Raw genomic sequence first — 13,889 nt, forward strand, 5'->3', positions numbered from 1 at the left:
GCTATAATAGAAAATACTAGAAAACATAATACATCACTCTAATTATATGTTAAATATTTTATTAAAATATATAATAACTAAAAAAATTAAAAAAGGAGGAAAATAAATAAAGTTAAAAAAGTGAACAATTTTCATACCCATAAATATTAGTAGTTACTCTCTCTGTTTTTTTTATTTGACACTTTGATTTTGGACTAAGTGTTTTGACCGGGTATTTAAAAATAATATTTTCTGAATAAAAATATATAACCAAATAGATTATTTTTAAAAGATGAAAACGCTTAGGCAACAACTCTGAAATATAAAATACTTTTCATGTGTTATTAATTTCATGCGTTTTTAGTTATTATCATATTTATTTTTATTTTGATACTTACATTAAAAACCCACTAGAAAATATTTTTATTTTTGAAAATTATACCCTTATTTTTCAAAATCATAAAAGAAAATTTTACATACCCAAATGGCCAAATTATTATACACTGACATAATTAAAAACATTATTTTAAGATCATGGACATCTGCTCTTGAGTCTTGAGGCTTCATCCATATGTACATTTCACTAATATTACTCCATGCACATGCCACCGGCCCACAGCTATTAAAACACGACTATATGCACATGCCGCCGGCCCCATGAACTCATATAGAGATGACATGTTCCATTTATAACGGAGCTTACATCTGTGGATGATAACATGACACACATGCAGATCATATTCGATCATATTACTTACAAGGTTACACCATGATTTTCTGGCTGAGGTTGGATTGACTGGTTGTTGAACGTAGATATATACTCAAAGACCTCTTGTTGCGCAGGTAAGATGATACATGGCTACGTTATATATGCCTCTCCCTTTCATGATCTCTCTCTATTCCTTACCGCTGTTTGATTGTCATTTTCAACACCATTTTTCCATTAAGGCTCTGTTTAAAGGTGTTAATCACAAACATCCCTTTTTCTTCTATATATCCCATGCATCTAATAAGATGCAGTTTCTTTTCATTTCAGAAGAATCCCTCCTCTTACATTCTAATAATTTGCAAACACCTTTTTTAAATATTGAAAAGATTAAACCCGTAGATCAAATTACTTCTTCATGCCATACTGAGATATTTTCCCTTTCATCTACTAGCGCTTCTTATTCACTTTTTTCACCATGAATTTTCAAAAATTTTTGATATTGAGAATGGGGCTAGAATTAGCATCTTAATGACGAGAATAGAATTTTTGGAGTATCTTATTGTTTACTGAGATAGAATTAGTGTGTTTTAAGAAAATAATTATTTTATTCTTAATAAGTAAAAAAGACAAACACCAAGGTATACTATCAAATATTAATTTGGAAGTAGATAAACTTGAAATTCACAAAATAGATATATATGTATATTTTTTCTAAAAGAAATAAATATATATAACTTAATAAATATATGATAAAATCTGTTATTGTTAATTTATTATTTATCATCTTTCTTTGTTAAAAGATGTAATTTAATTATTATTTTTCTCTTGAAAAAAATAATAATCAATTTATGGTTTTGAATAAAAACGATAATTAATCTAATGTGATATGTTGAGTGAATTATCAAATATTAATTTGTAAATAATATAGATGCAGGAAACTACACCAGAGTCTGCAGGTCCAGCTGCTGCTAAGCCTGTGGCCAAGGTATAAACGACTTGCTGATTATGCAGTGACTAAGCCTGAGGCGCATGCATAAAGAATTCTGTGGTCTTGGCATATGTACAAGTTATGCTGGGATAAAGCCTAAGCACTGGCATAAAAGATTGCAGAATCTGGCCTACATAAATGGTACTGTAGTTGTTGGGAACGAGCTTGAGGTGCAGAAAGAAAAGATTGTTGGCACTGTTGCCTGACATAAATGACTGCTATGCTCAAGATCACCTAAGTCGTCTTGCACAGTCTCCATATGCTCGAGCTTCTTGGTATGCGGGTTGCTGTGATAGTGTGATGTGATGTGGACTCGGAAAGTGGAGAATAGAGCGGAGGTCGGACCCCGGAAGAGGAGGCTCATTCCTAATAGTTAACATGTATTGGAAAAATATTCAATTTAAGAAACACATTTCATTTCTAGATCATTCACAAATTTGTGAATGATCTAGAAATGAAATGTGTTTCTTAAATTTGTGAATGATCTAGAAATGAAATGTGTTTCTTAAATTGAATATTTGTCCAATAGATGTTAAATTTTGAAATGCAGCCTCCTCCTCCAGTATCCACAACTCCGCTCTATTCTCCTCTTTCGGAATCCACATCACAGCACCAACCCACATACCAAGAAGCTCAAGCTCAGCATATGGAGATTGTGTGAGAACGAAGCGATCTTGGGCCTTAGGCTCACTCCCAGCACAACCAACAGCTATCATTTATGTCCAGCAACAGATCCAGCTCGCAATCTTTTTTGCCTGCACCTCAAGCTCATTCCCAACAACTCCCATTTATGTCATGGCCTCAGATTCTGCAATCTCTTATGCCGGTGCCTCAGGCTTAGTCACTGCATAACCAGCAGCAGCCTCAGTCACTGCATAACCAGTAAGCCGTTTATACCATCTCTTCTGGTCAAGTTGTTCCTCAGCTTGAGGCGACTGCTGGTCTGGGCTCTGCTGGTACTGAGTCTGAGGAAAAGGCAGGCATAAAGGGTTTGCTGGATCTTTGGCCATGGCTGATACGAAAGGCATAAATGGACGATCGAGGTTGCTGATCACCAACACTTGTTATACTCAACATTGTAGCAATAAATTTAGGACCAGCAGATGAGCTCGCCTGCTGTCCATTGTTTGTGGCCCCTAGAATTTGTTTGATTGATTCATCTCTTGGAGTCCGGTATTCAAGAATATCAAATGTATCTGTTTTAAAATTTTGTCACAGCAATATCTTTCTTTGAACCGTTCTTCTTCCATCATTTTCAGTGTTGACTCAGGCTTGTGAAGTCATATATATCAAGTATAAACATCTCGCAAGCTTTAGCAAATACAACTACAGTTTCCTGGGCAATCATTCTGATATCATTTTCCGCTCTCATTATCCTTTTAACCGGAGCAAGTGGGAGCCTGTGCTTCTCTTGAGTTATGTTGGCGTCATTTCATGCATTTGGTAAGCCCAAGATGGCCTCCATGTGCGGTTTTGGGCTAACCAGATGCTAGAATGACTCCAGCAGACCTCAAAGAATCAAAGGCTCCCACTTGCCCCAATTAAAAGGATAATGGAAGCAAATAATGATATCAGGATGATCGCCCAGGAAACTGTAACCGTCTTTGCCAAGGCTTGCGAGATGTTTATCCTTGATATGACTTCATAAGCCTGGATTATCACAGAAGAGGACAAAAGAAGAACTGTTCAGAAAAAAGATATCGTTGAACCAATTTTTAAAACAATCTTCTTCTATTTGATAATTTGATATATTTCCTTCATTTCTGATTTCAACCTGTGGAAATAATGCTAAATAAATAAATATTTTGCTACTACCTATGTTTCAAAATTATTTTAGTTTTGAAAATAAGTTAATTATAGAACTATGTGAACCTTATAAAATTCAAAAAATTGAAGAATGGATATAGGAACCTTGTAAAATGCTGGGACTGAGCCTGAAGCACGGGCATAAAGAATTGCTTAAGAAAGAACTGATATTACCGAAATGCGAAAGCAGATAAACACTGAACCAGCCACAAGTTTCCTGGTATTCTAGCTTGCCGATTCCTGAGAGTTGAAGAATTGCAGTCGATAAGTCTTATCCAAGAGGCCGGGAGTCGAAGAATTTAATATATAACAAGGTAAATTAGGCAATAAAAAGGCCGAATGAAATACATCAAACAACATATATAATAAAAGGTAAAAAAAAAGAAGAGAACGATAGTATTACCTTATACAAGTGTTTGAATTCATGTAGAAAAACTCAATCTGCAACAATTGAACACAATCTATATAGAAAAAACAGTAACATACAGATGTTTTGATTGAAAAGATAATAGGAACTGCCACTATTTGAAACAATCGAGGTAGAAAGGAATTATAACGAACAAATGTTTTGATTGAAGAGCTAATAGAAACTATGGATGAAGCAGAGATGTTATGGATGAACGAGAGATGAGATGAGTTTCTTAAATAGAAGAAATACCGAAAACGCGTTAGATTTGAGATGACACGTATTACATACAAATAAAAACGTATGCAATATATGAATGACACGTATTCTTCGCATGCAAAAACTTACAAAAACATACGTCTTTTAAATTTATTATATATTGACATTTTAGCTTAGCGCAACACGGTTTCCACGAAATTTCCGAAACTATTAAAAATCAAAAAAAAAATGCATAATCTTGTATTGCTGCATTAGAAACGACTAAATGGCAACACAAACTGAAGTTTCATTTACTTAACTTATTGATGCACCACTACACCACACCAAAGTAACGATTATGACCCTCATTTAAATATGATTCTAAGAAACAAATTAAAATTACATTAATAACTTGTAGACTTAAAAAAACAAGTAGATTTAGTAAATCCTTGCTGCTGCTAATTCTGCTGGTCCTGTTGCTGCTCAGCTTGAAGCGATGACTGCTCTAAATTTTGCTGTTCCGGACTCTGCTCAGGTAGAATACAAGATGCAGGAAAGTGCTGCGAGGTATGCTGGTCAGTAGTCTGTTCAGCCTGAGTAGAAGATATAAGAGGCTGCTCCGGGGTCTGCTGGTCCAGAAGCTGCTGAGATTGTGGCCAGGAAATTAATGACAGATGCTGTTCCGGGATCTGCTGAGTCTGTGGCCAGGGAAATAACGACGGCTGCTGGTCCTGATGGTGCTGAGTTTGTGGGCAGGGAATAAATGAGAGATGCTGCTCCGGGATCTGCTGAATCTGTGGCCAGGGCTGGTACAGATGCTGCTGGGCTTGTGGCCAGGGAATAATTGGCAGATGCTGCTCTGGGGTCTGCTGAGTCTGTGGCCAGGGAATAATCGGGGTTTGCTGGTACAGATGCTGCTGAGCTTGTGGCCAGGGAATAATTGGCAGATGCTGCTCCGGGATCTGATGACCCTGTGGCCAGGGAATGAACGGCGTCTCCTGGTTTTGCTGGGACTGAGGCACAGAGAGAAACGACTGCGGGATCTGTGGTACTGGCCGAAACAAAGGGACAAACGGCGGGGGTTGCTGAACAACAGCTCTTGTCACACTCGATGCATTGTTGCCATGACTTCCACTATCAGTAGATGAACTTGCCCCTTGTCTCGCATTTTTGGCTTTGAGAATTCTTTTCTTCACTTCATCTCTTGGAATTATGTTGTCAAGAAAATCAAACATATTTGTTTTAAGAACTGCTTCAACGATATCATTTTTCTGGACAGTCCTTCTCTTGTCCTCTTCCGTGACAATCCAGGCTTGTGATGTCATATCAACTATGAACATCTCACAAGCTTTAGCAAATAATGGTAAAGCTTCCTGCGCGATCATCCTAATGTCGTTATCAGCTTTCATTATGCGCTTAATTGGAGCAAGCGGGAGGCTGTGCTTCTTGAGGTCTGCACGTGTCAATTCTTGCATCTGGTTAGCCCAAGATCGCCTCAGTTGTTCTCGCACGTTCTCCATATGCTGGGCTTGTGCTTGAATTTCTTGGTACACGGGCAGTACTGATACTAGAACGCTGTTGGAAGCTACAACATCTGTTGTGTCAGGAAGGGGAGGGGGATTATTGCCTTCTTGATCTGCATCCTGATCAGCAATGTATTGTTGGTGACTATCCATAATCAAAGTTTACAACTGCTGTGCCTCTGTCTGTGGTCTGTCATTCCATAAATCAATTAGGACTAATTCATTAAACCATCAATTAGTAAAGTATCATGATCTAAAGAAAAATTATGCAAACTCATTACTATGCAAGTATTCTAAGATTGAAAAACTTACTCCACTACCAAGACTAACAAATACAACTGATCGAAGAGTTCAAAAACTTATGCCTGATTCAGAATGAAATGGGTCTCTTAAATTGAATTTTTTCCCCAGTACATGTTAAATTTACATGCAGAAGCGTACAATGAGTGTCGGTTATAATTCAAGTTAACAGAGACACCTGTATCATACATGCAGAAACGTACTATGAAAATGTCGTTACAAAATATGAAGAAGACACGTACTTCATACATGCAGAAGATGTACAAATAAACATGCCACCGCATCAAAGGCACAAATAAACATGCCACCGCATCAAAGGCACGTAGACACCTATTTTACATATGTAAAATACAAAAATTATAAGAAAAAAAAACTTACCGTGTGGCTAGAATAGAAAAAAGATAGTATAACTAATAGTGAAAATTAATTTATTTTTTTAAAATTTGAATAACATGATAGCAATATTAGAATGAGAAATAAAACTCACACTGATGCATGCTTATGCAACTAAATTATGTATAAACTTAAAGAAATCACATTTTATATCATATATATAGTATAATTTTATCACATATCATTATATTTTGTATTCTTAAATATATTGCAATATTTAAATTGTTTTCATAAATTTTTAATAAATAATTAAGACAGACAAAGCTAAAAATAAAAAAAAATCTGAGTGATGGACTACATCTAAATATATAATTTTCTCAATAAATTGTTCATACTTCATAGTGAATATCTAATTAAGACAATTGTGAAATATTATTAAATTTATTTTTGGTTTGTAAATTTCAAAGTCTAGAATAATATAAATTTGGATCTTCTTAAACTAATATAAATAAATATATTAAAAAATTCCAGAGAAGTTGCATATTTTAAATTGATTGCAATTATTTATTTTTGTTCATTATCATTATATTTTTAACATTCTTGTTTAACATTTTTTAGGTTTGGTTTAATTTGATTTAATTTTATTTTAATAAGAAATTAAATATTAAATATATTTTATTATTCCTGATAATAATTTTTGTTCTAACAAATCTGAATTGGTGGCATATAAGTTATGCATATATCTAAGAAAATAATAACCATATGTAAATAACTAGCATGTAATAAAAATATGATATATTTGATTTTGTACTCAAATTATTATCAATTAAATTTATTATGTAAATAAATTTGCACATAATGATTATTTACATATTTTCACATTATTAATAATCTAATGAATTTTAATAATAATATCTTCCAATTAATTCTACTTAAATTTAATATAAAATAGTATAACTCGCATTGTGTTAGTATATACAAGGTTAAATCTAATTGTTATATAATTTATTAAAAAAATATAATACTAAATATTTATGTCAAGAGTTTATTTAAATATTAATTTGAAATTAGAAAATTTTGATATTGACAAAATAGATTATATATATCATTTTTTAAGAAAGAAAAATTAGTCTCAAATATCCTAAAAGTTAATATAATTCAACAGTTATATGATAAAAACTTTTATTCTTAACTTATTATTTATCTTATTTCTTTGTTAAAAATTATTATTTTCTTCTCTTGAAAAAAGAATTATTCATTTTGTAATTTTGAATAGAAAAAAATCATTACTCTAATATGATATATTGAGTGAATTATCAAATATTAGTTTATAAATGATATAAATTAATTAGAAGTGTGATAACAGATATATATGTTTATTATCTTAAAAAAGTGGACTTATATATTTTTAAATTAATACAATATTAACAGATTTATCTCATATAAAGAATAAACTTATGATCTAGTGACTAAGTGTTTGTTCTATTTTTTATTGTTAATTTATTAATAATATCTTTTTTCTTAAAATTATTAAGATCACTTTCGTTGTAAAAGAGGGTAAAATTTTATGAAAATAGTACGATAATATTAAAATACTATAAAATATTTTTTAAATAATTATATACATAAAATTTTGAAAATGAAATATATAATTAAATTTTAAAATTTCAAACTTCACTTATTTAAAATTATAAACACAAACAACACAACTAGAGGGCCAACCACCTTTTCTTTTTTACGAAAAGCTGGGAGTTTTATTCATGCAATAAATCCAACTCAATACAATGTTTAACAGAACAGGGATAGAGTCCCTGTCAAAACTACGACCTGGATAATTATAAGACTCTCTAGCAAGCTGATGAGCAGCCTTATTTGCAGATTGTTTAACATGATACAATTCAATATTGTTCAAACATCGGATATAGCTCCGACAAGCTTCAATAATGCTTCCAAACTGTATCTCATTGGTGTTGTGCTCCTGATCGCTTGAATAACAACTAGACAATCTGAGACCAAGATAACATGAGGCCACTCCATTGTATCTATCCAACTGAGCGCTTCCTTTACCGCCATAGCTTCTGCTAGAACTGGAGTTACTGGACCCTTGTGCACCAACGCTTTTGCCTGAATCACCATACCAGTCACATCTCTAGCTACCAACCCAAAGTCTGCTGTATCGAGATCTTCAAAAACAGCCGCATCAACTGATACCTAGAGGGCCAACCACTTAAAGTCAATAGTCAGAGGCTTAAAATTAGAAATAAGCTATTATAGTTGTTAAGTTTATTCTCGTGATCTTTTCTAACAAAAGTCAATTCATTATTTAAATATATGACTTAAAATATTTAACTCTTTATTATATTTTTAATTCATCCGTAACATAAAAGTTTCCAAACATTCTATTTCAGTTATTAGTGTCGATCATAAGTCTTTATTTTAAACTTTCTAAATCGTCTAAAACATATTCATGTAATTTATGATACAGGGACTGCACACACTAATGGACATGACCTCACAGACCAAAATCTAGATATAGGAAGCTGCACCATGGTCAGGTCCAGCTGCTGGCCTGCTGCTGAGCCTGTGGCCAAGGTATAAACGGCTTGCTGGTTATGCAGTGACTGGGGCTGCTTCTGGTTATGCAGTGACTGAGGCTGAGGCACAGGCATAAAGGACTCCCGGATTTGTGAGTTATGTTGGGATAGAGCCTGAGGCAACCGCATAAAAGATTGCAGGATCTGAGCTTGAGGTGCAGGCAAAAAAGATTGCTGGATCTGTTGCCCCCATAAATGACAGCTGTTGGTTCGGTTGGGAATGAGCCTGAGGCCCAAAATCGCTAAAATCAGTTCTGGCACAATCTCCATGTGTTGAGCTTGAGCTTCTTGGTACGTGGGTTGCTGTTGTGATGTGGATTCCGGAAGAGAAGAATAGAGCGGAGTTGTGGATACTGGAGGAGGAGGCTACATTTCTAATTTAACATGTATTGGATTTTGTTTAAGAAACACATCCCATTTCTAGATCATTCACAAGTTTTGTTAACTCTTCAATCAAATATTTGTTGGTGTTGGTGATCTTTGCAGCGTAAGTTTTTCAATCTTAAAATACTTATATAGCAATGATAACACTTGACAAGTACTATATATTAACCACTAACCACCACGGTTACATAACATGTATAAAATTAACCACCACACCACAGTGATGTATAGTATTTGTCAAGTGCTGTCATTGCTATACTAAGTATTCTAAAATTGAAAAACTCACTCTGCAAAGAACTCCAAGACCAAAAAATACTTGATTAAAGAGTTAACAAAACTTGTGAATAATCTAGAAATTAAATGAGATGGTGTTTCTTAAATCGAATATTTGTCCATTACATGTTAAATTAGAAATTCAGCCTCCTCTTCTGGAATCCAGAGCTCAGCCCTATTCTCCTCTTTCGGAATCCACATCACAGCACCAACCCCCCATACCAAGAAGCACAAGCTCAACCTCAATATCTGGAGATTGTGCGAGAACGACTTAGGCGATACAAGAATTATAAATGCCTGTCCCTGCAGCATAATCATATCAGCAGCACCTCCCGAGACCATGACTATTTCATATAGAATACATAAGAATTGTAAAACTTACAAAGCCCCGTCATTTCTTGTGAAAATCTTCTCCTACAGTTCAAAAAGTAAAGATGGCGCCTCAAGCCCTACAAATCTTTTCTCCTCTTCCTCAGGGAAAGACAGTTTTGCAAGTCCACCTGAAAGTGCAATGGCTTTGTTATCATTACCAGTTTCAGCAAATTTAAATGCGTGACAAAGGGCTAATTGAATAAAAAAAAGGTAATATAGGCAATTTTTAATTTTTTTTTTTGATAATAAGTAATATAGGCAATTAAACATAAAGGGTTTGCTGGATTTGTGGCCATGGCTGGTACCAAAGGCATAAATGGACGAGGTTGCTGATCACCAACACTTGCTATACTCAACACTCGTATTCCATGCTGTTGAGGAACATTGTAGCAATAAATTTAGGACCAGCAGATGAGCTCGCCTGTTGTCCATTGTTCGTGGCCCCTAGAATTTGTCCGATCGATTGGAATCACGTGTCGGAGAATATCAAATGTGTCTGTTCTAAAAATTTGCCGCAGCAATATCTTTTTCTGAACAGTCCGTCTTTCATCCTCTTCTGTCATGATCCAGGCTTGTAAAGTCATATAAAGTATAAACATCTCGCAAGCTTTAGCAAATACAACTACAGTTTCCTGGACAATCATTCTGACATCATTTCCCCCTTTCATTATCCTCTTAATAGGAGCAAGTGGGAGGCTGTGCTTCTTCTGGTCTGTTGGCGTCATCTCATGCATCTGGTTAGGCCAAGATTGCCTCCACGTGCGATTTTGGCCTAACCAGATGCAAGATTGACTCCAGCACACCTCAAGAACCACAGACTCCTGCTTCCTCCTATTAAGAGGATTATGAAAGCAGATAATGGTATCAGGATGATTGTCCAAGAAACTAGAACCGTATATGCTAAGACTTGCGAGATGTTTATCCTTGATATGACTTCACAAGCCTGGATCATCACAGAAGAGGACAAAAGAAGAACTGTTCAGAACAAAGATATCGTTGAACCAATTTTTAAAACAAACTTTATTCTATGTTTGATCATCTGATATATATCCTTCATTTCTGATTTCAACCTGTGGAAATAATGCTAAATAAATCAATATTTTGTTACTAGCTATGTCTCAAAATTATTTTAGTTTTGAAAATAAGTTATAGAACTATTTGAACCTTATAAAATTAAAAAAAAATTGAGGAATGGATATAGGAACCTTGTAAAATGCTGGGATTGAGCTAAAGCATAGGCATAAAGAATTGCTTAAGAAAGAAATGATATTACCCAAATGCGAAAGCGGATGAAGAGTGAACCAGCCACAATTTTCCTGGTATTCTAGCTTTCCGATTTCTGAGAGTTGAAGAATTGCAGTTGATAAGTCTTTTACGAGAGGAGAGCTGAAGAATTTAATATATAACAAGGTAAATTAGGCAATATAAAGGCTGGATGAAATGCATCAAACAACACATATAATAAAAGGAAAAGAAAAGAAGAGAACGATAGTATTACCTTATACAAGTGTTTGAATTCATGTAGAAAAACCCAATCTGCAACAATTGAACACAATCTATATAGAAAAAACTGTAACATACAGATGTTTTGATTGAAAAGATAATAAGAACTGCCACAATTTGAAACAATCGAGGTAGAAAGGAATTATAACTAACAAATGTTTTGATTGAAGAGCTAATAGAAACTATGGATGAAGTAGAGATGTTATGGATGAACGAGAGATGAGATGAGTTTCTTAAATAGAAGATATACCGAAAACGCGTTAGATTTGAGATGACACGTATTACATATAAATAAAAACGTATGCAATATATGAATGACACGTATTCTTCGCATGCAAAAACTTACAAAGATATACGTCTACTAAATTTACTACATAATGACAATTTAGCTTAGCGTAACACGGTTCCACGAAATTTCCGAAATTATTAAAAATCAAAAAAATAAAAAATATGCATAATCTTGTATACATTGCTGCATTAGAAATGACTAAATGGCAACACAAACTGAAGTTTTATTTACTTAACTTATTGATGCAAGTTACACCACTACACCACACCAGTACAGAGTAGTGATTATGACCATCATTTAACTATGACTCTAAGAAACAAATTAAAATTACATTAATAACTTGCAGACTGAGAAAAACCATTCTACAATAACACAGTTCCCATCAAGCTCTTTATTTCTGCGCCAAGTAGAATTATTAAATCCTTGCTGCTAATTCCGCTGGTCTTGTTGCTGCTCAGCTTGAAGCGATGACTGCTCTAAATTTTGCTGTCCCGGACTCTGCTCAGGTAGAATACAAGATACAGAAAAGTGCTGTGAGGTATTCTGGTCAGTAGTGTTCTCAGCTTGAGTACAAGATATAAGAGGCTGCTCCGGGGTCTGCTGGTCCAGAAGCTGCTGAGCTTGTGGCCAGGAATTAAATGACAGATGCTGCTCCGGGATCTGCTGAATCTGTGGCCAGGGAATAAACGGGGGCTGCTGGTACAGATGCTGCTGGGCTTGTGGCCAGGGAATAATTGGCAGTTGCTGCTCCGGGGTCTGCTGAGTCTGTGGCCAGGGAATAAACGAGGGCTGCTGGTACAGATGCTGCTGAGCTTGCGGCCAGGGAATAACTGGCAGATGCTGCCCCGGGATCTGCTGAGCCTGTGGCCAGGGAATAAACGGCATCTCCTGGTTTTGCTGGGACTGAGGCTGAGGCATAGACATAAAGGATTGCGGGATCTGTGGTACTGGCTGAAACAAAGGGACAAACGGTGGGGGTTGCTGAACAACAGCTCTTGTCACACTCGATGCATTGTTGCCATGACTTCCACTATCAGTAGATGAACTTGCCCCTTGTCTCGCATTTTTGGCTTTGAGAATTCTTTTCTTCACTTCATCTCTTGGAATTATGTTGTCAAGAAAATCAAACATATTTGTTTTAAGAACTGCTTCAACGATATCCTTTTTCTGGACAGTCCTTCTCTTGTCCTCTTCCGTGACAATCCAGGCTTGTGATGTCATATCAACTATGAACATCTCACATGCTTTAGCAAATAATGGTAAAGCTTCATGCGCGATCATCCTAATATCGTTATCAGCTTTCATGATTCTCTTAATAGGAGCAAGCGGGAGGCTGTGCTTCTTGAGGTCTGCACGCGTCAATTCTTGCATCTGGTTAGCCCAAGATCGCCTCAGTTGTTCTCGAACATTCTCCATATGCTGGGCTTGTGCTTGAATTTCTCGGTATGCGGACACTGGTACTGAAACGCTGTTGGAAGCTACAACATCTGGTGTGTCAGGAAGGGGAGGGGGATTATTGCCTGCTTGATCTGCATCCTGTTCAGCAATGAAGTGTTGGTGACTCTCCATAATCAAAGTTTACAACTGCTGTGCCTCTGTCTGTTGTCTGTCATTACATTGATTCCATAAATCAGTTAGTAACTAATTCATCAAATCATCAATTAGTAAAGTATCATGATCTAAAGAAAAATTATGCAAACTCATTACTATACAAGTATTCTAAAATAAACTTACTTTACAAAAACTACCAAGACCAACAAACAATACTAAATTGATGAATAGTTAACGAAACTTATGCAGGATTCAGAATGAAATGTGCCACTTATATTGAATTTTTTCTCCGGTACATGTTAAATTTACATGCAGAAACGTACAATACGTGTTCAATTATAATTCAAGGAGACTGTACACGGAAGACACCTGGATCATACATGCAGAAACGTACTATAAAAATGTCACAACAAAATATGAAGAAGACACGTACTTCATACATGCGAAAATGTACAAATAGAAATGCCACCGCATAATACATACAAGGCACATATCTTATATATACAACAAAAAAAATAATATATGAATGATACATTTATTTATTTATGTAAAATAGTAAAATTATAAGAAAAAAGATACACAAAGTAAAAGTAATGTGTAAACGCAAAAACTTACTGTAGGGCTATAATAATAATAATAAAAAAGATAGTATAATCAATAGTGATAATTAAGTTCTTTCTT

At 34.9% G+C, this 13,889-nt stretch overlaps 2 protein-coding genes across 2 annotated transcripts; both read right to left on the bottom strand.

Moving 5' to 3' along the window:
• Window positions 1-4,544: 4,544 nt before the first annotated feature.
• LOC108226364 (uncharacterized) lies at window positions 4,545-5,762 on the bottom strand. Its single transcript, XM_017401306.2, has one exon. The coding sequence runs from the start codon at window positions 5,760-5,762 to the stop codon at window positions 4,545-4,547; it is 1,218 nt and encodes a 405-aa protein (XP_017256795.1).
• A 6,324-nt stretch (window positions 5,763-12,086) lies between these two features.
• Window positions 12,087-13,226, bottom strand: LOC108226365 (uncharacterized). Its single transcript, XM_017401308.2, has one exon. The coding sequence runs from the start codon at window positions 13,224-13,226 to the stop codon at window positions 12,087-12,089; it is 1,140 nt and encodes a 379-aa protein (XP_017256797.2).
• Between the last annotated feature and the right edge of the window lie 663 nt (window positions 13,227-13,889).

This window comes from Daucus carota, chromosome 6 (genome assembly GCF_001625215.2).
Source record: "Daucus carota subsp. sativus chromosome 6, DH1 v3.0, whole genome shotgun sequence".
NCBI lineage: Eukaryota > Viridiplantae > Streptophyta > Magnoliopsida > Apiales > Apiaceae > Daucus > Daucus carota.

What these genes read in the sequence shown, in the direction of transcription:
- LOC108226365 (XM_017401308.2), bottom strand. Translation starts at nt 13,226, where the DNA reads ATGGAGAGTCACCAACACTTCATTGCTGAACAGGATGCAGATCAAGCA.
- LOC108226364 (XM_017401306.2), bottom strand. Translation starts at nt 5,762, where the DNA reads ATGGATAGTCACCAACAATACATTGCTGATCAGGATGCAGATCAAGAA.